This window comes from Colletotrichum scovillei (genome assembly GCF_011075155.1).
Source record: "Colletotrichum scovillei strain TJNH1 chromosome Unknown Contig00012, whole genome shotgun sequence".
NCBI classification, from domain to species: Eukaryota; Fungi; Ascomycota; class Sordariomycetes; order Glomerellales; family Glomerellaceae; genus Colletotrichum; species Colletotrichum scovillei.
Window position 1 is genome coordinate 581,934 of NW_023336270.1, and position 19,705 is coordinate 601,638.

Genomic DNA, 19,705 nt, shown 5'->3' on the forward strand with positions numbered 1-19,705 from the left:
TTCTTGGGTTGCTGGGACGCGACTCCAACAAAAAAAGAGTGGAAGTATCACCACCATCACCAACTAATTGCCGCCGTCTCGAACTTCCAACAAAGGGAACGTCACAACGGCTGCCGAGGCTGTGATGGCCAACCCGCCCCTTTCAAATACTGCACCCCTCGGACTGCTCTGACAAGACCCCCTAACAACTCACATGGGGGATCGCAATGGCGTCTATCAAGTCTCTGGGCCTGCACCAGCCTAGCGGCCTTCAACACACAGCTCACGAAGATGCCCCGCCGTCGACCTACGCATGGGAGATATCAACCGATCCCGATCATAACGAATACGAAGATACCACCGAGGTCGAAGATGAGCTACTGGTCACCAAGAACTGCGTCGTTTGGAGTCGCGGGGGCGTCTTTCGCAAATCCTACAAATTCGATCTGGAAAAAGAGCCCGTCACCCAGGCCTTGCTCGCTTCCTTTCCCACGTCCGACTACAGTAAGAAGACGCCGCATCAAACTCCGAAGAGCAAGTCTCCAGATACTTCGACCGAACCCCGTCGACTATCCCGAGCATTAGTCGTCTTTCTACGCACGCAAGCACACGTCTACTTCCTCTCCGGCACGAGCCATGTTGTCCATATGCCCTTCGAAGTCGAGGCCGCCTGCGCCGCACCCCAAGGTGTCATCATCCAGCGCAAGCAACGAGGAGATGCTACCGCGCCCGTCTCCCTCAAGTTTCCGAAAGTGCCGCCCAACTCCTTCGTCTCCTCGCAAATCACCGTCACTTCCCCTCGAAGCTCACAACATACCGTGTTCTCCGTGGAGGGCCTGAACAAGCCCAAGTCACTACCCTTGAGACTAAGCTCGACACTCGGAAACATGTGGGAGGGTCCATTGGAACAACCAGACTCGCATTGGCCCCGCCTGGTGTGCCTGTTGGATCCCTTGCAAGAGCTGGGGCTCATTGTTGCACGTCCAGACGGTGCCGCCCGAGAGAAGAGGAGGAAAAGTACAGCAAAAGCACCATGCTTTCTGGATCCCGCAGAGGAAATATTGCACATGGAGGAAATCAAGCATCCCGGTGCACCCAACACCAAGAATGCCGAGCCACTGATTCTCGCTGTCACCATCAATCGCGAAGCAAGCACATACGCAGTGTGGAGAGTGACATATGTCAAGAACGAGGACCCCTTCATCGGCCGCCTTAAGAAGGACAAGAGCAGGGCAGAGCGTCGCCGTAGCTCCATGCAGCCGCATTTCGCCGCCAGCGGTGCCTCGACGCCAGTTCAGACAAACTTTCGGGAGAGCTTTGGTGCACCCTTGCCGGGGAAGCGATCCAGAAAGAGTGAAAAAATCGAAAAATCGGAAAGAGTGGAGAAGCCGCTGGACCTGGTCTCTTCGTTTGATTTGGACAAGGAATCCGGTGCCAACCGGAGGCAATCACGGCGAGTGAGTTCGATGCTGGCTCGAGCTGATCTCTCTGCTTCTCAAGAACGCTCAGTCTTCTCCGAGCAGCCCTTAGCTGGCCCGGCACACGGCGGATCTAAACGAATCGAGTCTTACGGTAGTCAAGGGCCTAGACTTAGTGGTGGCTACAGCTCCTTCAACCACAATCAGACCATTCATCCAAGTCTTGGCAGCCTGCTCGAGGCTCCCATCGATGGTGTATTGGAAGAACTTCGAGCCGGCGGTGACTTTGAGGGTTTCCATAACATGGGCCTTGACGACCATGTTTTCGATGGTCTGTCTCAGGAAATGATGTTTACAAAGATCCAGTCTATTTCTCTGGATAATTCTAACGTGCGGTATTCCTTGTCCAAGCAGCCTGCTCGTGAGCATTGCAAGGTCTTCATCTTGACAGCACCACAATTCGCCGTAGACGATCCCCTCCGCGGTGAGCTGCTCATAGGGATCCAAGATTCCCTCGACAAGAGGTTGCAGCTCCTTACGATCGACCTTCAACGAGGGCCGCGTTTCCTTGTTCCACCGAAGCCTGGTAAAAGCTCCACCTCGTCAGAAGATCCCGTAAGACTAGCTTGTGGCGCTCTTCGGCGGGCCCATCATGTTGTGGACTCTTGCAAAGTGACTGACGGCGACATATCGGTTATACTCATTCTATCTGAAGGGCATGAGGGGCGTAGGGAGCTCAGCATACAGGCGCCGTGGAGTCAAATTACACCCATCAACCTTCCTCCAATGTCGCTGGAGAATGTGAGGAGCTTGCATTACCGCGGCCGAGTTGTCGACAGAGATGTCCGACATCGCAAGTCTGAAAACATTGAGGTTGCGAACGGAAATGTCGGAGCGCTGAAATACTCGAAAGCAAGGGGTATCGTCGACATGGTTGATAGTGATGGCAGGCACCATCAGATCCAAATTCAGCTTCAGCCTCGCAATCACCAGGTGCGGAAAGTGCTCGACGCCTGCCGGAGCATTCTTCCCGCTTCTCACGCTGAGAAGATGTTTCCTGGCTGGTGGCATATCATGATATGGTTGAAGAGCGAAGAGATTGAAGTCGCCGATGCCGAGTGGTCAGCCCTGGTCATTCAGCTTCTAGCCATCTATCTCGCGCTGGGCAAGGCCAGCACCACACAAGAATCCCTCACAAAGCCGTCAAGAGGCAAACGGCGACCACAGTCTGGCTCATTCGGGTCAATACAGGACGTCGAGGACTGGAACACTTTACATTTATACGAAACCCCCAATGCCCTAGGCTGCCCGAGCTGGCAGCAAACAAGAGGCTGGGACTGGACCCTCGAGGAGGATGGCAGCGACGATTTCTCCAGTTCACCCAATCCTGGTCTTAGAGATACCAAGTTCATGTCGACTCACATTCAATACGCCAAGGGCTACTTGGCATCTCCGCTTGGCGAGAAGGCTGTCGGCGCCAATGGATACCTTCCAACCGGACAGCAACGAAGTGCAGAGAACCGTGGCAATGCCGCCTGGAACGTATTCGTGGCTCTTCATCTCCTACTTGAGGAACAAAAGTTGGAGATCATGACACCTGAATATGCTTCTCCGGGTACGGCGCCACTCCGGGTGGTCATGTGTCAAATCGCCCGTTGGCTGGGATGGCACGACTTTGTCGCAGTGTACGAGCTTGGAATTCAGGAGGAATTGGAGTCTCGCTACGATACAGGTCAGTAATTCGTCTTAGAAAACATGGAGAGATACTGACAGGAACAGAACTCCGCCTTGAAGTACCTCTTACGCAACCGTCGGGCGTTGACTTTGACATCTTCCACTGGATACAGACATGTCTTGCCGCCGGCCAATACCACCCATTCCTTACCTTAGCGAATCTTTATCACTCTCAAAACTTGAAGGCTGATCAAGAGCACCTCAAGGATTCCAGATGGGCTTCTATCACACCAAGAACGCTCATGTTCAAGCGGCTTTTCGAGAAGCTTACACCCAAGAGCAGCGCCGCTAACATGGTCGAAGCAATGCACTCGGCAGGCATCAGCAGTCAGGTGCTTGAGACCCTTCCAGAGGCTGTGCTTGCGCCGCTCAAAGACTCGATTGCCAGATGTCAAGCCCGACCACCCGCCTCATGGCCCAAGGATCTGTTGGAGCTTGTTAACCGTGGCGATATCAGCATGGTTCTGGCGCCAATCAAGAAATTGCAGAAGAGCGGCGCCAACATTCTTGTCCGTATTCTTTGATACCAGCCTCCCTGATACTCTGTACTAACAAGCCATAGACACCCACGCATAATGCGTCATGGGACTACCGGACTATTTGCCACAGCGTCGACGAGTACAATAATAACGGTTACGACGAAGGGCAGGGAACCGAGCGACAGGCCGTCATACGAGCATTATTCAAAGAGGACCGTCGCCTCAACGAAGCCCAGAATCTCCTCTCCACTCACAGAGCTCGTGTTGTTCGTCTGGAAGCCGATGCAGCGTGGTCAGAGAGCGAATACCTCGAAAGACAAAAGGAACTTGTATCCAGAATTGCCACGGGCACTCTGGCCATCCCTGCTGGCCGAGCGCTCTTGTATTACAGCTTACGATACCCGCTGTTGACGCAAAAGTTCCACGTAGCCGGGTTCAACCTGAATTGCGTCGTTCGTCCAACAAATGTCACCGTCGGTGTCGACAAGGCACTTTTCACGGAAGAAAAGGTCTGCTGGGGGTTCTTCCACCAGGGCGTGGCGGCCGGACTTGCCATTTCTCCAGAGGCCAAAGGTATCGACACCTCTTGGATCTTGTACAATAAGCCTGGCCACGATCTGAGCAATCGACACGCAGGCTTTCTGCTTGCTTTGGGCCTAAACGGACACCTCAAGGATATTGCGAAATGGGTTGCTTTCAAGTACCTCACTCCGAAGCACACCATGACTTCAGTCGGTCTGTTGTTGGGGCTCGCTGCGTCTTATATGGGTACCATGGACTCACTCATCACACGTCTGCTCTCTGTTCATGTTACTCGCATGCTTCCTAGGGGTGCTGCGGAGCTGAACTTGTCCCCGTTGACGCAGACTACGGGTATCATGGGCATTGGTCTCCTCTATTGTAACAGTCAACACAGACGCATGAGTGAGATCATGATGTCTGAAATCGAGCATATGGATGAGGAAGACGAAGACGAGCCCCTTCGGAGCGAGTGTTACCGGCTCGCCGCCGGATTCTCCCTTGGCCTCATCAATCTCGGCAAAGGCAACGACCTCCGTGGGCTTCACGACTTGAGGCTGACCGAAAGCCTCATCACGATTGCCACGGCCACAAAGAAGGTCGAAATGGTACATGTTCTTGACCGAGCAGCAGCTGGCGCAGTCATGGCACTCGCTCTGATTTTCATGAAGTCAGAGGACCATATTGTAGCCAGGAAGATTGACGTACCGGAGTCCATTGTTCAGTTCGACTACATCCGGCCGGATATCCTGCTGCTGCGTACCGTTGCAAAGAACCTAATCATGTGGAACGAGATCGAACCAAAGTTCGAATGGATCTTGGAGAGCCTTCCCAAGGCGTACCGTGCCCGGTATAAGTTGGTCAACACCACTAAGCTGAAGAGTACAGACCTACCATTCTTCAGCATCGTTACTGGAATCTGCTTCTCTATCGCGCTGCGTTATGCGGGCAGCGCGTCAGCGAGGGTGCGAGACCTCTTGATACACTATCTCGACCAGTTTATCCGTATATCTCGGATACCTGCCACGCCACGGCCACCTCCACATGACTATCCCATGTACGACGAAGAGCTCGCCCGGTCCAACGCGCGGATGTGCCAAGACGTTCTCGCGCTTTCCGCCGCCATTGTCATGGCAGGCACCGGTGATCTTGTCGTGCTACGTCGTCTTCGTCTACTGCATGGCCGTGACGATCCAGATACCCCTTACGGCTCGCACTTGGCCGCACATCTCGCCATTGGGTCTCTCTTCCTCGGATGTGGAACAGCCACCTTTGGCACGAGTAACATGGCCATCGCCAGTTTGCTCATTGCGTTTTATCCCATCTTTCCCACCTCAGTTATGGACAACCGCTCTCACCTCCAAGCCTTCCGCCACTTTTGGGTCCTGGCCACCGACCCTCGCTGCCTCGTCGCAAAGGACGTCGCGACGGGCCAACCGATAACGGCACCGATCGAGATCCGCAGGAAAATGAACGGAGACCACGGCGCAGAAGATGTCGCCGTCGTCCGCAACACGCCCTGTCTTCTGCCTCCTCTGGCCGACATTGCCAGTATCCGTACCGACGCTGGCCCAGCCTTCTGGGACCTCGAAATCGATTTTGAAAAGAACCCTTCGCTCGTCGACGCCTTTAAGCAGAATCAGAGCCTCTACCTTCGCCGGCGTCCCGCACAAGAAGCACCCTTCACCTCTACGCTCCGCGCCCTCGGACGAGACGCGTTAGCCGACGTAACCGACAACGGCACACGTGATCCGATCGAATGGATCTTTGGCCTCGATGCCCTCCGCGACCTAACGTACGCCGAACGCGCCACCGTTCTGGACCGTAGCACCAGCTCCGAGGGCGCTGCTAGCGAGACCTCGGGGTCTGCGGTGGACGCTCGTCTCGTGCTGGAGCGGAGCATGGACGGGTCCTCGCGGGAGAGGCTTCTGGGGTTGAAGATGCTGTTTGAGTGGGCGGATCGACGGGCGCAGCTTGATGGGGGCGCCTGGGCCAAGGGCAAGGCTGCCAAGGCTGGCGGCAATAGTGGCGGTGGAGGTGCGGAAGGGGAGAAGAATCAGGAGTGGTGGATGCGTGATAGTGTTGTTGAGGAGCTCAAGGGGCGGGTTTTCATGGCTGGTCGCGAGGACGGGGCGGGACAGAGTCTTCGAAGCATTTGAAGATGTCTCTGCGTGTGGGTTCAGAGAAGAAGGAAGTTAGATTATCGTTATGAAGAAACGTCTTATGAAACGAACATTCATCTTTCCGTATCGTCCTATGATGTATCGCCTGTCCTTTCGCTGCGTTTGACGTATGGTGTCGCATTTGCGGAAGGGTGTCTGTATAGGTTCTGGGTTAGGTGAACTATCAGTGTCTTGCTTTGGGAGGTGTGAAAAATGGAAGGCTAGATCTCAAGGGGAAGATGGCCTCATGTATCCCATCAACTGCTATATGGCGTCTTCATATATATATGGGTATTGTCCTAAGGGGGGAAAAACGCATTAGGATTCTGTCCGACCGACCCAATGCCCCTTACATCTATCTGCTTATGAAAAGTTGCAGGATGAAGGGGAAGTTGGAGAAAAAGGGGAGACGGAGGCTCGATGAGAGACGGTCATGGTTATACTGACGCCCTCCAGCAGTCAATGAGACAGTACGGTTTTCTCTACTACATCCATCTTCAATGGACCAAGCCAAGAAAATGCAAGGACAGCCAGTCTCCGTTTCACTCGACACATCACCATTTCACGTAAAGCAATATTTTTCAAACTGATAACATTTCAATAAGTGCGGTGAATCTACTTTCATCCCCCCTCTAGGCTTTCTCTCTTTCTGCCTCTTTCCGCTTCTTCTTTAAGCCCCCGTCCTTCACCCCTCTCGACTTCCACCCTTCACTTAGCCCTTTTGGGAAGGGGGGGAAGATCTCCTCCCCGTTTTTGCCCTGAACGCCGTGCCAATGCAAAAAGAAGCCTCGGGGATGTCTGCGTGTGTGTGTAGTGTGTGTAATGTATGTGTGGTGTGTGATATGACCAGGATCCTCGATTCTTTGTTTTCCGAAATCCGCCCACGTCAAACGCCCCTTTCCACCAAATCTCGTCCCCAGAAGGAATCCTCGTCCCTCAGAGAGGTGAGATATCCCTCTAGTGTCGTGGATCTGGCGGTGTAGGTTCTATCGTGTCATTGTAAAAAAAAAAAAGAAAACCCCGGGTTTTCTCCCCCTTCTTCTTTTTGGATCACCAAAAAACAATTTCCCATCTTTTTTTGTACGGTAATCGTCTTGAAATCATGTGTGATTCGTGTGTGGCCATTAAAAGCTAGCGTTCTTCTTCATTGCTTGCCCATCCTCAATAATCCCAAAGCATCTGCTGTAGCTTCTGCTTCTGCTCATACTGGTGCTGGCGCCGCTCCGTCGGGGAAGCCAAATCCTACTTGGAGACGGCGGCGGTGAGCACCTGCGTGCGGAAGAAGCCGCCCTTTGTCTTCTCAATGACCTGCTGGTAGACGTTGTTGGGCGGGTGGTTCATGATGACGGTGCCCTCCTGGCTGTCAATCTTTGCGTCGAGGCGGGTCTCGCGGATGAGGTTGACGATCCACTTCTCGCCGTCGTCCGGGTTGAGGCCGAGCTTGGCGGAGAGGTCGCGGATGTTCATGCGGGAGAAGATCTTGCAGTAGCTCTCGCAGATGAGGTGGCGCGCGGCGTCGACGAAAGCGTCGGACGACGACATGAGGAAGAAGTCGGCGCGGCAGACCTCCTCGGCCTTGCGGAGGGCCTCGCGGGCGGCGTTGAAGTCGTGGGCGACGTACAGGGCCGAGACGAACTCGGTGACGGGGTCGGCGTACTCGTAGGCCTCCTGGCGGACGTAGCGGATGATGTCCTTCATCTGCTTGGCCTGCAGGGAGGAGTTGCGGGAGCGGGAGCGGCCGGTGATGACAGCGGCGATGAGATAGCGCAGGACCCACGGGCAGGCGGTCTGGATGGTGTTGATGTAGGCGGCGGAGAAGAAGAGGTCCAGGATGGGCTCGCGGGCGGCCTCGTGGTTGAAGAGGGGGAAGAGGGCCCAGTGGACCAGCATGGTGCGGTGGTCGAGCTGCGCGCGGGGGTTGTTGAAGAGCTTGCTGTCGATGCTCTCCTTGACCTTCATAATCTCCTCGACGGCGGAGTCCCAGTTGGTGGTGAGGATCTCGGAGGCGAGCTTACCCCAGGTGGCAGAGGCGACGCGGTCGTTGTCGGTGGACAGGACACGGAACTGGTACAGCAGCTCGGCAGCGGCACCGTAGTTGCCGCAGCGGAACTGGAACTGGCCAAACTCGTACAGGGCGTTGACCATCTCGATGGTGACCTATTTTGGTAGCATTACAGTCAGCATACGCGCCCGTGTACCACATCTCCGAAGCTAGTAGGGACACAAGGCCACTCACATCGTGATCCTTCTTCAAGAACTCCAAGTTGGCAACCTTGTCGCTGCGCAGGGCGCCAACGACGTCCTCGCGAGTCAACAGCTCCGAAATCTTGGCCGTGTCCTGCTCATACTTCTCAAGCTGCGCGATAACCTCGTTGCGCTTCTTGGCGTACTCGGCAGGCGCCTCAGCACCGCCGTTGAGGTCCTGGTACAGCTGGGCGACGTAGTCGGCCATGTTGGTATCCTCGAGCAGCTTGATCTTGCCGGCAAGAATCTTGCGGGCACCAGCATCGTCGCCCTTCTCCTCGGCACGGCCGGCCTCGAACTCGATCAGCGGGAAGACGAGGTGGCGGGACAGCTGCGACGCGAGCTTGGGCAGGATGCTCTCCTCGCCGAGGGCGGCATAGACATCCTCCATGATGGGCGAGGTGTATTTTCGGGTGGTGGATGAGTTTAAGTGTTGTCGGTCGGAGGACGGCAATGTTGGAAAATACCGGATCGTAAAAATCGAGGTATGGAGTCGTCGCCTGAGGGGAGGAGGAGGGAGGGGGGTGTGGTGTCGTCGGCCGTCCGGTTCGGGGTCTGCGCGATCGTCTTTTGCTCAATCTTTTCCTTCCGCTGAGGGGCAGAAAGAGTTTTGGGCATTTTCGCCAAAGGGCAGGTTTGGTGGGGGGCTTTGTGCCGTGGTTTTGCCGCTCCCGCCTAACGCCTGAACCACTGGAAGGACAGCTTTGTTGTACCTTGGTGGCCCATGGGTAGCTTACCTAAGAACGTCTGCACCTCTGGAAAACTGTGGGGTGTTGTCGGTGAATTCAACGTCAAGTGCACGGTCCCTCGACACGCTCCCAATTGATCCGAGCTTCAACCGGCGCGAATCCCTTCACGACCAGAAACCTCTGTACTAGCTCTCCATCCCAACTAAAGATCCAGCCAAACGCCCAACAGAGCCCTGCTCAAACGAATCCTCGCCGTCTCTGTGCCTCGAAACGATACCCATCGGCTTAAGCATCCGAACCACATACTTCAAAATGTGCTCAGCAGTCAGGAGCGCCGCCCTCGCCCGGCCCCAGCTCACCTCCCTCCTTACCTCGAGAACACCCGCCTTCCTCCCCTCAATACGCTTCTCCTCCACAACCGCCGCCGAGACAACGACGACGAGCTCACCAAAGACCACAGCGAGACCATACATCGTCAGCCTCACCCCCTCGAACCAATTCCCCGTCTACGCGCGCACAAAGGCCGCCGGCTCGTCCAAATTCACCATTGTCAAGAAGATTGAGGGAAACAAGAAGGCGTTTGCACAGGACCTCGCCCGCGAGGCTGGCTTCGCCGAGGCGGAGGTCAAGCTGAACCCCATCACAGGACACGTTCAGGTCAAGGTACGTTGGAGCTCCTTTCTTCTCGCAACCATAGAACTGGTATGGGAGAGAAACGGAATCCATTCATTTCTCCCAAGCCCAATTCTCCGGAGTCTCTCTACCGTACTGAGTCAAATTCTAACAACATCGTTAGGGCTTCCACGTCGAAAAGGTCAAGGAGTGGCTGACCACCGCGTTGGGGAACCCTGCAAAGACGGTATAGATTTCGGGCAATGCGGTGTGCGGTTCGGTCCCCGGCGAGGCCGAGTTGTAAAATCAGAAATTGTATCATACCAATAGGAGCAAAGACGGTCAATTGGCTGGTGCTCTATGCTGAGGGCATGGATTGAAAAGTTTGGTACGATACTGCGCCATTGACTTAGACATATGGCGATGTACTATTAGCTCCATAGAGAGCAATACTTGACCAAAGACTCCTCCACGTCTTACAGCTGAGACAGTGTGATGAGTAAATTCCGACCATCACCTCAGTACTCGAATCCTTAAACTCTTCGCACAAGCTCAAGATCGCTACTTATCACATCATGAATACCAGTCGTGATTGGATATGGTCCGTGAGGTATTCTTGCATTTCCGCGTTATATATACACCTATGAAAGACGGCCCTTTGACCAAGTAGCCTCGCTCCATGCTCCCAGTAAACTCCCGTCAACACGCCAAAAGTCTTTTTTGGTTACAACTCTTATACAAAGACGTGCCATATACATCTAAACGCCTCGTTCGGCTCAGGTCCCGAACTTCGGTCTTGTCTTCGGCCCATCAGACCCATCTGGTGGAAAGACCTGCACCGAGCTTGATTTTCTCCAATCTTTTGTTTCAATCCATACATGAGAAGCCATGACAATGCCTACGACTCTAGCGAGGCGTAGGCCGCAAGATTCCTCATCACCCCATCTTTTGTCCATTCGGGGGATCGCATCATCATCATCTTGAAGAGGCTTTCTTCCGATGGTAACGAGTCCGCGGGGACTAAAGAGTTAGGGTCATTGGGATCCCGTGCCTTCTCTGCTAATCTCCGAAGGGTTGAGATGCCAGACGTCGCAATATAGACCAAGCCCGTGTCTCGACCTGCAGGGTCCCCTTGACCACTCCGCGTTTGCCATGGTTGCTCGAATTGAGCTCCAAGCACTTGCACAAAGTGATAGAGGGATTGAGCAAAGCCATTGCCACTGGATAGCCATGATTTAGCGATTCCTGTCTCATAACCGGGTGCGAGAGATGCGATGATGTCTGTAGCCAACAGACCCTGCATGAGCCAAGGCTTCCGATCTTCGACCAACCTGAAGAACTTCTCGGGAGCCTCGATGTGTGCCACGATAGATTCTGGTGACTGAATGGGAATAACCGTGGTGGCCAGAGCAAACGAGCGCGTCAATAGGTCGTATGGTGGGCTGCTATTGGCTTCCATAGCAAAGAGGGTCTTGTAGTGCGTTCTGTTCGGTTCGTCGCGAGCCAGGAACCTAGCCAATGCATCGACGGCATGGAAAGTGTATGTATGGACTCCAGGCTGGTAAGGTGGGAAGTAGAGCTTGTTGTCTACCACAGACGGTCCAGGTGCTGGTGCAAAAGAGAGCAAAAAATGCAATAAACACAGCGCTTGCTCGCGGCCGGGAATTTCGACTGCGCCGGCGATATTAGACAGTAGAATAATGGCGTCTTTCATGAACTCGAGAGTGTTTGCGTTTGTCCGGAACAACATGGTTCTCGTGCCGAGATATCTGATCACAGCGCAGAGGAACTTGATGACCAGCTCGTCGCCGAGAACCAGATGGTTTTCGTTGGAAGCTTCAGGGAAGGAAAGGTTGCGCAAGATGGTGATGACGCAAGAGAACCGGTCAACAGCACGGTCAAGTTCGTACTCGGGGGTTCCAAACTTGGGCAGCTCCTTCACACCCATCTTGTCGGTCCAACAAGCACGAGCCACGTCCTCGTAGGGAGTCAATTGAATGTCTGACGAGGCCTCCTCGGTGTTTTCGACAAGCAAGTCCAACTGGTCCTCGGCACATTCAAGTAAAGCTTCGATGAGCTCTTCGCAGTACTTGAGGTGGATGTGCAGGGCCTGATGCTGCGTAGAAGTGACAGCGGCGAGGGTGTCAAGAGCAAGTCGTACTTCGCCGTGAATTCCAGACTCCAGACTTCGTGTCAAAGCGTGCAAATCCACGTATCCAAGTTCGTATGGGGGTGGGACATCTGGCTTCAAGCCCTGGAGCTCCAAGCCCTTCAGGTCGAAAGCTCGAATATTGATACCACCATAGGTCTCGAGGGGGCGAGCACTGGGCGTGTATTCGTCCGATTCTTGAGCCAGCCGCAGCATACGGGGCTTGATCGAAGCTGCCATGGGGTTCTGGTCCAATCCTGGAGGAGCAGGCATGGGCAGTCCCCCACCTTTGACAGACGCGGGAGAAGCTGCTGGAAATCCTTGGGGGTGGCCTGGCGTCGGTTCTACGCTGCGAGACAAGCTATTCCGGGCATGGCCTTGCTGTGCGCTCGCAGGCGTATGTGGCCCCGGAGCCTGAGGCGTTTGGAAGCCGTTGACAGACGGAGGCTGGCCGCTAAAAGACCCTTGCTTGACGGGAGTTTGAGCTTGCGGCGGCATTGGCGGTTGCCCAGATTGCATCATTTGCTGCTGCTGTTGAGGCGGCATCGGCCCTTGCGGAGACATTTGTTTTGTGGGTGTTGTTTGGGGTTGGGCGCCTGGCGGCATTGGCTGGTTAGGCATACCCTGTTGCTGCTGCTGTTGCTGCTGTTGTACTATCATGCGTTGTCGATTTTGCTGCGCAACCCAGGCCTCCTCGAATCTAAGTAGATTTCTTTCGTATATCTCCTTCAACACCTGGGGTGCCTGGGGAATCTGGCCTGGGTGAAATCCAATACTGTTTGAAATATGAGGCCATTGATTACCAGCAGTTGTAGGCTTGTAACCTCCCTTGCTCTGCACAGCTTGGAATAATGTCAAGAGATTGACGGGTCGGTTGCCAATGACTGGGTTCGCGTCCAGCTGTTGACCCTTAGCGGTCATGAAAGTAGTGAGACTCTTCATGAACTGCTCCGGGTCGGTTCGTGGCTGCATCTGTCGCTGCTGGGGTTGGGGCCTCATACCGCCCGGGGGCATCTGGCCATTGGGCATTTGCATGGGCTGCTTCGGCATCATCCCACGGCCTTGCGCCATATTTTGAGCCTGCATCTGAGCTGCCATTTGCATGTTTTGCATATTTTGCATGTTCTGCATATTCTGCATGTTCTGCATTCCCTGCATCGTTCCCTGTTGCAATTGTTTCTGAAGCCGCGCCTGGTAAGCTGCCATTTGTTGGTGCTCCATGGCATTCCGCGGTTGCATGTTGGGGGGCAACATCTGGTTCGGCATTTGGCCCATTTGCTGAGGCATCTGTCCCATCTGCTGAGGCATCATGCCAGAGCCCCCCATCGCATTCGGGTTGGGGGAGGGCCGCGCGGGGGAAGGTGAAGGGTTGAAGTTCGGATTGTAGCCCTGAGGCATGTTGGGCATGTTTTGTTGCATGAAGTGGTTCGGTTGCGGGGTGCTGTGCTCGGATGGATTCGGTGACGCTTGAGGCGCAAATTGTTGCGCACCCGGGGAGAAGGGGTGTGGCGACGCGGTCGCAACTCGCTGAGGCACACTTCCGGGTCGTAACTGGTTCGCCATGATGGGTGAAGGTGTCGCGTTCGCGGAGCCGTTGGCTTGAAGATGGGGATACGGCGAAGGTTGACCTTGCGCCTGTTGGGGCATACCGGGCTGGTAGCCGGGAAAGGTCTGAGGCGTTTCGGAGCGCGACGTTGGCAACATGCCAGGGTTTTGTCGCGGTGAGCCGGCGAGGCTGTCTTCGCGAGGACGAGGTCGTTTCGATGGAATAACGGGGTTTGTTTGATAGGCGGGATTCTGAAAGGATGACGGAGAGGCGTTGCGCATTTGGCCATTTTGCATGGCGGCCATCTGCTGTTGCTGCTGCTGAACCTGCTGTTGCTGTGCCTGCTGAGCCTGTTGGGGATTGGCAAACTGGGCGGGATTGAAATGGGCAGGACTGCCCATGAAGGCGGAAGGATCCATCATGGCTCCGGCCGCGTTAGGATCGTTCATATGTGGGAAGCCGTTGCCATTATGGTTGGGGACCGCGGCTTCGTTCATCCAGGTGCTCATGGTTGAGGTCGTCTGGCGCGACCCATGGAGCGATTGCTGGGGAAAATTAGCGACTGCGACGAAATGAGCCAAGGGCCATTGAGATGGAGCAGTAAATGGATGAGATGGGGAGTGACACGGCAGCGGCTTGTCGCGATGCAGACTTGTCGCGCGTCGCGGTTGTGTGTGGTGGATTGGACGTGGTGCGTGGTGCGTGGTGCTGGGGGGAACGAGCGAGCGGACGAGTCGCAGGTGTGTGGGAAATCAGCAGTGGAGCCAGCCGCTTTTGGGGGATGAAGTGCGCTGGGCTGGGCTGGGCATGACTTGTGCCGGTTTTGGGGCAGCCGGTCCTTTCCTCACGTCGTCGGGTCTGAGTCGGCTGGGAAGGTGACTCTGGCAGCTGGCTGTGCGGCGTACCTTCTGGGGGAGTGAGACTGGGAAGGCTGTGGTGCACAGGGAAGGGAAAGAGTGAGTGAGAGAGGCTAGATAGAGGGTGGGAAAAAAAATTGGGCAAGGCAGAGAGGAGGAGCATGAAATGAGCAACGCAACACATCCAAGCCAACAGGCAATCCTCAGACTCACGAGACAGGCGAACAAGAGGCATCTTGTAAGCTTAGATTATTCTCGAGTGACTAGCCACATATGGGCTGGGAAGCGCGCAAGGAACACAAGGCAAGGTAGCAGCGATAAGGGGGGAAAAGGCAAAAAAGAGGCAGAGCCGATGCGAAGCCTGCAGTGCCCAGGATCGCGAACTCGCGCAACCACAAGCATCAGCAACCACATCGACGGGTGTCAACCATCAAGAAGGAGACATCATCGCATCGAATAGAGGTCACGAGACGATGGAAACAGCACTTACAACTCTATCGGCGGCCCGGGGGTGATCGGGATGGGGGTGCGAGGATTGGGAAGGGGAAGAGAAAAAAAAAAAGGGTACGACTTTCGGGGCGGCGGCGGAGGGAGGCAGTACAGCTTCGGGTCGGGGCAGGCCAGAACAGAAAAGCAGAATCAGAAGAAAGCCTCAAAGCAAAAGGCGATGGGGTGGGCAAGCGACCAGCAGCAAGCAAGCAATGCAACAGAAAGGCTGAGAGAAGAACAAGATAGAGAGAGAGGGTGTGCCTGGTCTTACCTAACAAATGCTACTCAAAAGCGATGGACAACAGAAAGCAAAAGCAGCTTTGTTGGCGGCGACGGCGTCCCGAATCAGAGGCAAAGGCTGCTGCAGCTTGGAACACTGATGAGAGCCGGGCTGAGAGTCGTGGATATTAGAATTGGAAGGGAGGGTCGATGAACTGTGAACTGTGAACTGGAACTGCGCTGGCTTCCCATTCGAACTGGACGCGACCGAGTGAGAGTGTGTCCTTAGGTTCCTGGCTGTGTCGTGTCTGTCAAGTCAAGTCCTGCTCCTGCCTGCTTCTTCCAACTCTCGACAAATCAGCAGAGACTTTGGGGGGCTGTGCTGCTGCTCCATTGGTTTCATCCGCCCACCGCCAGGTAAATGTTCCCAGACGCGCTTCCCTTCCGTCTACGGACTAGCGTTGTTTGGACTCGGTGGAACACAGGGCCCGGAGTGAACCGAGGAGCCAATGAGATGTTTTTGTTAGTAGCCTAATACCAGAGCAGTGTCTGCTGTTAATATCTCCCATCACTCTCTTAGCAGACACTACCAGATTGGTGTCCACCAAGTAACGTCTGTGTATTACTTCCCTCTTCCTCCGAAAAGTCACCTAAACCGCATCCGCTCACCTCTGGCAGAATTGCTGCTCACTTCGTACCGGATGTGAGGAATGGTGTTTATCGCCGTTGTTATCGACGAGTCGTCCTCCTTCCTCGTGATAGGTATCAACGAGCATTCCGATGCCCGTGTTCCCTAAGTCGTCTGCGCTTGTCCATCCCCATCTTGAGTTCACAGTCACGATGACCCTCTCCTTCTCTCTCTGTGCCGACCATCGTTCCGAGGTAGTGTCGTATGATCTTCCTTCTTATTTCCCTTGATCGAGCCTAGAGTGCCTTCCTGTAATTCCCGTCTCTTTTCAACATATTTCTCGTGCTCACAAGGCCGATAAACAAGTCACTGTTTTCTGCCTGTGTGGCATGTCCCAATCCCAAGACTTCTTGGCATTGAAAAATATTCCAGACAACGGTTGGTGCCGCCTCCAGAACAACGGTAGCGTAGAGAATAATTTGAGCGCCATGAGTTCCGCTTGTAAAAAAATGCCCATATGGTGATTATGCAATGTTGTTTTGCTCTGGTATGTCCTGTGCATATTCTTCAAAAGTTGGTGTGGCTGTCCACGGATATATTTTCTCCGACCAAGTGGTCTGCTCGGGTCGTAGGAGTACAGAAAAGAAATGAAAGCAGAAGAAGCTTGTCAGTCGAAAGAGGCGTGAATAGAGAGCAGGCAGCCAGATGCCCCGGTGCAAAGATAGAAGGCGACGAGCTACCTCGCGAAAGAAATTCATGTCGTGAGGCGATACCAGCGTCTAATAGCAATGCCACATCCGAAACCTACATCGAGTAGTTGGAAGATGGCGAGTATGTAGATAGGTGTGTAGGTGTGTGAGCGAAGGAGTCGCAATGTGGCAGACTCAACTCGATCCAGCGTCACGGCAGCCAACTTTAGCAAGCCGTAGTACGTCGCACGTCGCTCCATCACTGCGCCTGGTTGTGCGTTTCCCTATCACCATCCGCAGGGGTGTAAGAACACGGCGTCTAGTGTAAATGGGGAAGGCCTTGCCTTGTGCAGATCGTAGGGGAAGGTCGGGGGCGCAGAAGTCTGCATGATGTACAAACTGAAGAAAGCAAACAAGTCGAAGAAAGGTCAAGGAGACGAATTGCCGCGCATGGTTGTCGTCGTCGTTCGAGTAATAAATGGTGCATCTCGAGACTGCCGCCGTCGTTCGTTGTCCATGGTTAATTGCTGCAGGATGCCCCGCCAATGAGGGCCCCAAAGAAGCTAATGCGGTAGAGATGCATGCTTCCCAGTGACATGGCTCAGTTCGAAGCGGCCATCACATCCCCGTCAGAATCGCCCAACATCGACGCCAGTGATTCTCGGACAGCCCATAATGAGATTTTCATTCCTGCTTTTCGTAGGCACGTCGGCAGACACATGATGGTAACTGAAGCGTCGAAAATCTGCGGCGGTCTCCGAATTGGCATATAGCAAATGGACTGGGCCAGAAGGTTTCGAGTCTCTTTACTGGCACGGCACCACGGTAAGGCAGGTCGCAGTGGCAGTGGCAGTAGCAGAAGGCTGTAGCGGTAGGGTCCAGGCTGCTCTCAGGGCTGTTTCGTCATTTCTTTGGCGGGATCCCATGACTGGCGCAGTTTGGCCTGGCCCGGTGCCGGCCCCGTCACGGTCATGGCCCGCATGGCTGGTCCTAGAAGGCTTTCTATTCGTGCCTGCGCTCGATAGTTTGCTGTTGCTGTGTCGCAGTGGTGCTTGGGTTCTTTTTTTTCCCTGGGTCGATTGATCTCGAACTTGTCCGGTTTTTTTGGCCACTTTTGGGTCATTGATTTTGCCTGCCGGTCAAACATGAAGAGGGACGAAGGCTGCGGCAGTGAATGAAGCCTGAAGGCCTGGCCATTCATGGTGGTCGCTGGGTTGGAGATTCTCGCCCACTCGGTCCAGATACGGCCAAGCACCCTGGTCGACCCCGTCCGTCGAGTGGCCGCAGACAGGCCATGACTGTTTCGACCCTTTGTGGGAGGGAGTCTGCCCTCAGCGTCGTCTGCTGAATCGACGTGTTCCTGGCAAAAGCGAGGCTTGACCGAATTTCCCTCACTCCATCGAATTTGGTTTTTTGGTGACGGTCGTCCTTTTTCGAGGTCGAATTTTCCGTTGTGGTTGTTTTCGGGTCCAGCTGGTAGAACTTACAAGGTCCCGACGGTGGGAAAACGGTGGTGAGGCCTTGGGAGGGGCTACCGTTTCCAGATCAGCAGACGCCGGTGTAAATGGCCCGTAAAGAGCGACAACGCAGACTAGAGACAATCGCAATGACTTTGAAAACGACGACGAACAGCAGGAAAGGAAAGCAGCAGAGAAGTGAGGGAAAGGTCAGAAAAGAGGAGGAAAGGGAACGGGGGCAGGTTGGGCGATTTATGTGAATTAGAGTACATGGCGGATGTACCTCCGTGCTGGTACTGGTGCTGGTGTCGGTCCTGCGCTCCTCCCAGTTCGGACCCATTACCTTTACAGTGCCTGCCCTTCCCTGCTCGACGGTGTCGGACAGCCGCAAAACGGTAGGTAACCCCTCCGATGAGCTGCGCACTTCCTGCCTTCCTGATCTTTGATTCAATACTCACTCCGTCCGGCGGGTGACTCTCCCATTGCCTTCGCTTTCGTGCCATATTGTCTCTTGTTTAAGGTATTTCATGGAAAGAAGGAGCAAAGTTGGGCTGAGGAAGTTGCAGCCACCCATGTGTCATGCGGGTGCTGGTGGGAACGAGGAAGGAACGTTTGTGACCCGATTGAAAGGCGAGGAAGGTACCTGCCCACCCTACCTTCCGAGGGAACTTGGCTAACAGGTGAAGCAGGTACGGGTGATCAACGTAGTTGCTTCCTTACCTAAGGTACCGTAAAATAAGCAGCAAGGTAAAGCAGGAAACACCAGGCCATTTGAATTGTTACCTTATTGCAATGGGAGGAGAGAAAAACCTTTCGTGGCTGCCGTCCCAGCTACATGCTTTCTATGGGAATGGAGCTGACGTCGGGGCGGGCTTTGGGGGGAGGGAGGGGGCACCTACCTACCTAGGTAGGGAAGCCTCGGAAATCAGCCATCATCACCTCCCGTCCTCCCCCATTCTGATAGACGCCTCTTTTAGACCGTGTCAGTAAGGTACTGAGTAAACATGGTCGGTGTATTTCACTTGTACGCACCCGTCAATGGTTTCTGCTTCTTTTCGGCCGTCTGTTTCCCTCTCCTCCCATCATCCACCTTGCTCACGCCATCCCAATCATCCCACCGGATTTCTCGTCTTTCTTCACGTCGGGCGTGTGCCTCTACAAATAAATACCTTGTGTTCAGGCACTTACCTTACGTTCAACAGCAAGAAGATCATCCATCCAGCAATAATTGAGGACCAGCTCTGCATATCCACGTGTGCCCCCTTTTTCTCCGATTTACGTTATTGCGAGAGGCACGCCCTGTCGAATAGCAAAATGCAAATTCCTGCCTCATCTCATCTCATCGCTTGCTCCGGCCTTTCTTCCCCGCTGTCCCTCAATCTCGCGCCCTTTCTACCTTAACCCACAGTCCAATCCAATCCAATCTAAACCCCGTTTAAACGCACGGCTTCGTCTTTCCCTTTGGCCTTTGGCCTTTGCCTTTGCCACGCTGGCTGTCTGGTAAGGTAGCTGTGTGGTTGGCTGCTAGGCCCGGCCTGGCGCATCTTGTCTCTGCCACGCCGCTCATCGAGGATGGTAGCTTCGGATCCTCTTCTCGTCTCTACCTATTTTTCAATAACCTTTTGTTCCCTTTTTCCTGTCTCATTGCGGCCAAACATGGAATGGATGTGCTGCTCCGCGCGAGGGCACCTTCATCTGCCTGGATTCCCATGGCTTGAACCCTCCTCGGCTATCTTTCCTGTTTGTGTTGCCGTGCCTCAATGCCTCAGGGTAACCGTAGGTAAGGTAGGTATTGGATGGGGATGGAGGTCCAAGGTAGTCTCCATTCATGGATG

At 54.4% G+C, this 19,705-nt stretch overlaps 4 protein-coding genes across 4 annotated transcripts; 2 read left to right on the top strand and 2 right to left on the bottom strand.

The window, feature by feature from the left end:
- Positions 1–53: 53 nt before the first annotated feature.
- On the top strand, positions 54–6,288 carry HER10_EVM0001355 (uncharacterized protein; the record flags this gene model as incomplete). The annotated part of the gene is made up of 3 exons (XM_035471105.1): positions 54–3,129; positions 3,177–3,640; positions 3,694–6,288. The coding sequence occupies exons 1-3, from the start codon at positions 207–209 to the stop codon at positions 6,286–6,288; spliced, it is 5,982 nt and encodes a 1,993-aa protein (XP_035326048.1). The 5' UTR covers positions 54–206.
- Positions 6,289–6,965: 677 nt separating this feature from the next.
- Positions 6,966–9,150, bottom strand: HER10_EVM0010048 (eIF3 subunit 6 N terminal domain-containing protein). The gene is made up of 2 exons (XM_035479518.1): positions 8,528–9,150; positions 6,966–8,448 (listed from the first exon to the last, which is right to left on the bottom strand). Exons 1-2 carry the CDS (start codon positions 8,924–8,926, stop codon positions 7,534–7,536), a joined length of 1,314 nt encoding a protein of 437 aa, XP_035326313.1. The 5' UTR covers positions 8,927–9,150; the 3' UTR covers positions 6,966–7,533.
- A 160-nt stretch (positions 9,151–9,310) lies between these two features.
- HER10_EVM0008981 (uncharacterized protein) lies at positions 9,311–10,207 on the top strand. The gene is made up of 2 exons (XM_035478486.1): positions 9,311–9,887; positions 10,021–10,207. Exons 1-2 carry the CDS (start codon positions 9,537–9,539, stop codon positions 10,087–10,089), a joined length of 420 nt encoding a protein of 139 aa, XP_035326280.1. The 5' UTR covers positions 9,311–9,536; the 3' UTR covers positions 10,090–10,207.
- Positions 10,208–10,438: 231 nt separating this feature from the next.
- Positions 10,439–18,059, bottom strand: HER10_EVM0003072 (arid/bright DNA binding domain-containing protein). Its single transcript, XM_035472758.1, has one exon. It carries the CDS (start codon positions 14,038–14,040, stop codon positions 10,735–10,737), a length of 3,306 nt encoding a protein of 1,101 aa, XP_035326108.1. The 5' UTR covers positions 14,041–18,059; the 3' UTR covers positions 10,439–10,734.
- Positions 18,060–19,705: the final 1,646 nt, after the last annotated feature.

Bases quoted from the DNA above. Each gene is read 5' to 3' on its own strand.
- HER10_EVM0010048 (XM_035479518.1), bottom strand. From the start codon at position 8,926: ATGGAGGATGTCTATGCCGCCCTCGGCGAGGAGAGCATCCTGCCCAAG. The intron at 8,449-8,527 runs GTGAGTGGCCTT...CTACCAAAATAG, and splicing joins TCTTGAAGAAGGATCACGAT to GTCACCATCGAGATGGTCAA.
- HER10_EVM0008981 (XM_035478486.1), top strand. From the start codon at position 9,537: ATGTGCTCAGCAGTCAGGAGCGCCGCCCTCGCCCGGCCCCAGCTCACC. The intron at 9,888-10,020 runs GTACGTTGGAGC...CAACATCGTTAG, and splicing joins CAGGACACGTTCAGGTCAAG to GGCTTCCACGTCGAAAAGGT.
- HER10_EVM0003072 (XM_035472758.1), bottom strand. From the start codon at position 14,040: ATGAGCACCTGGATGAACGAAGCCGCGGTCCCCAACCATAATGGCAAC.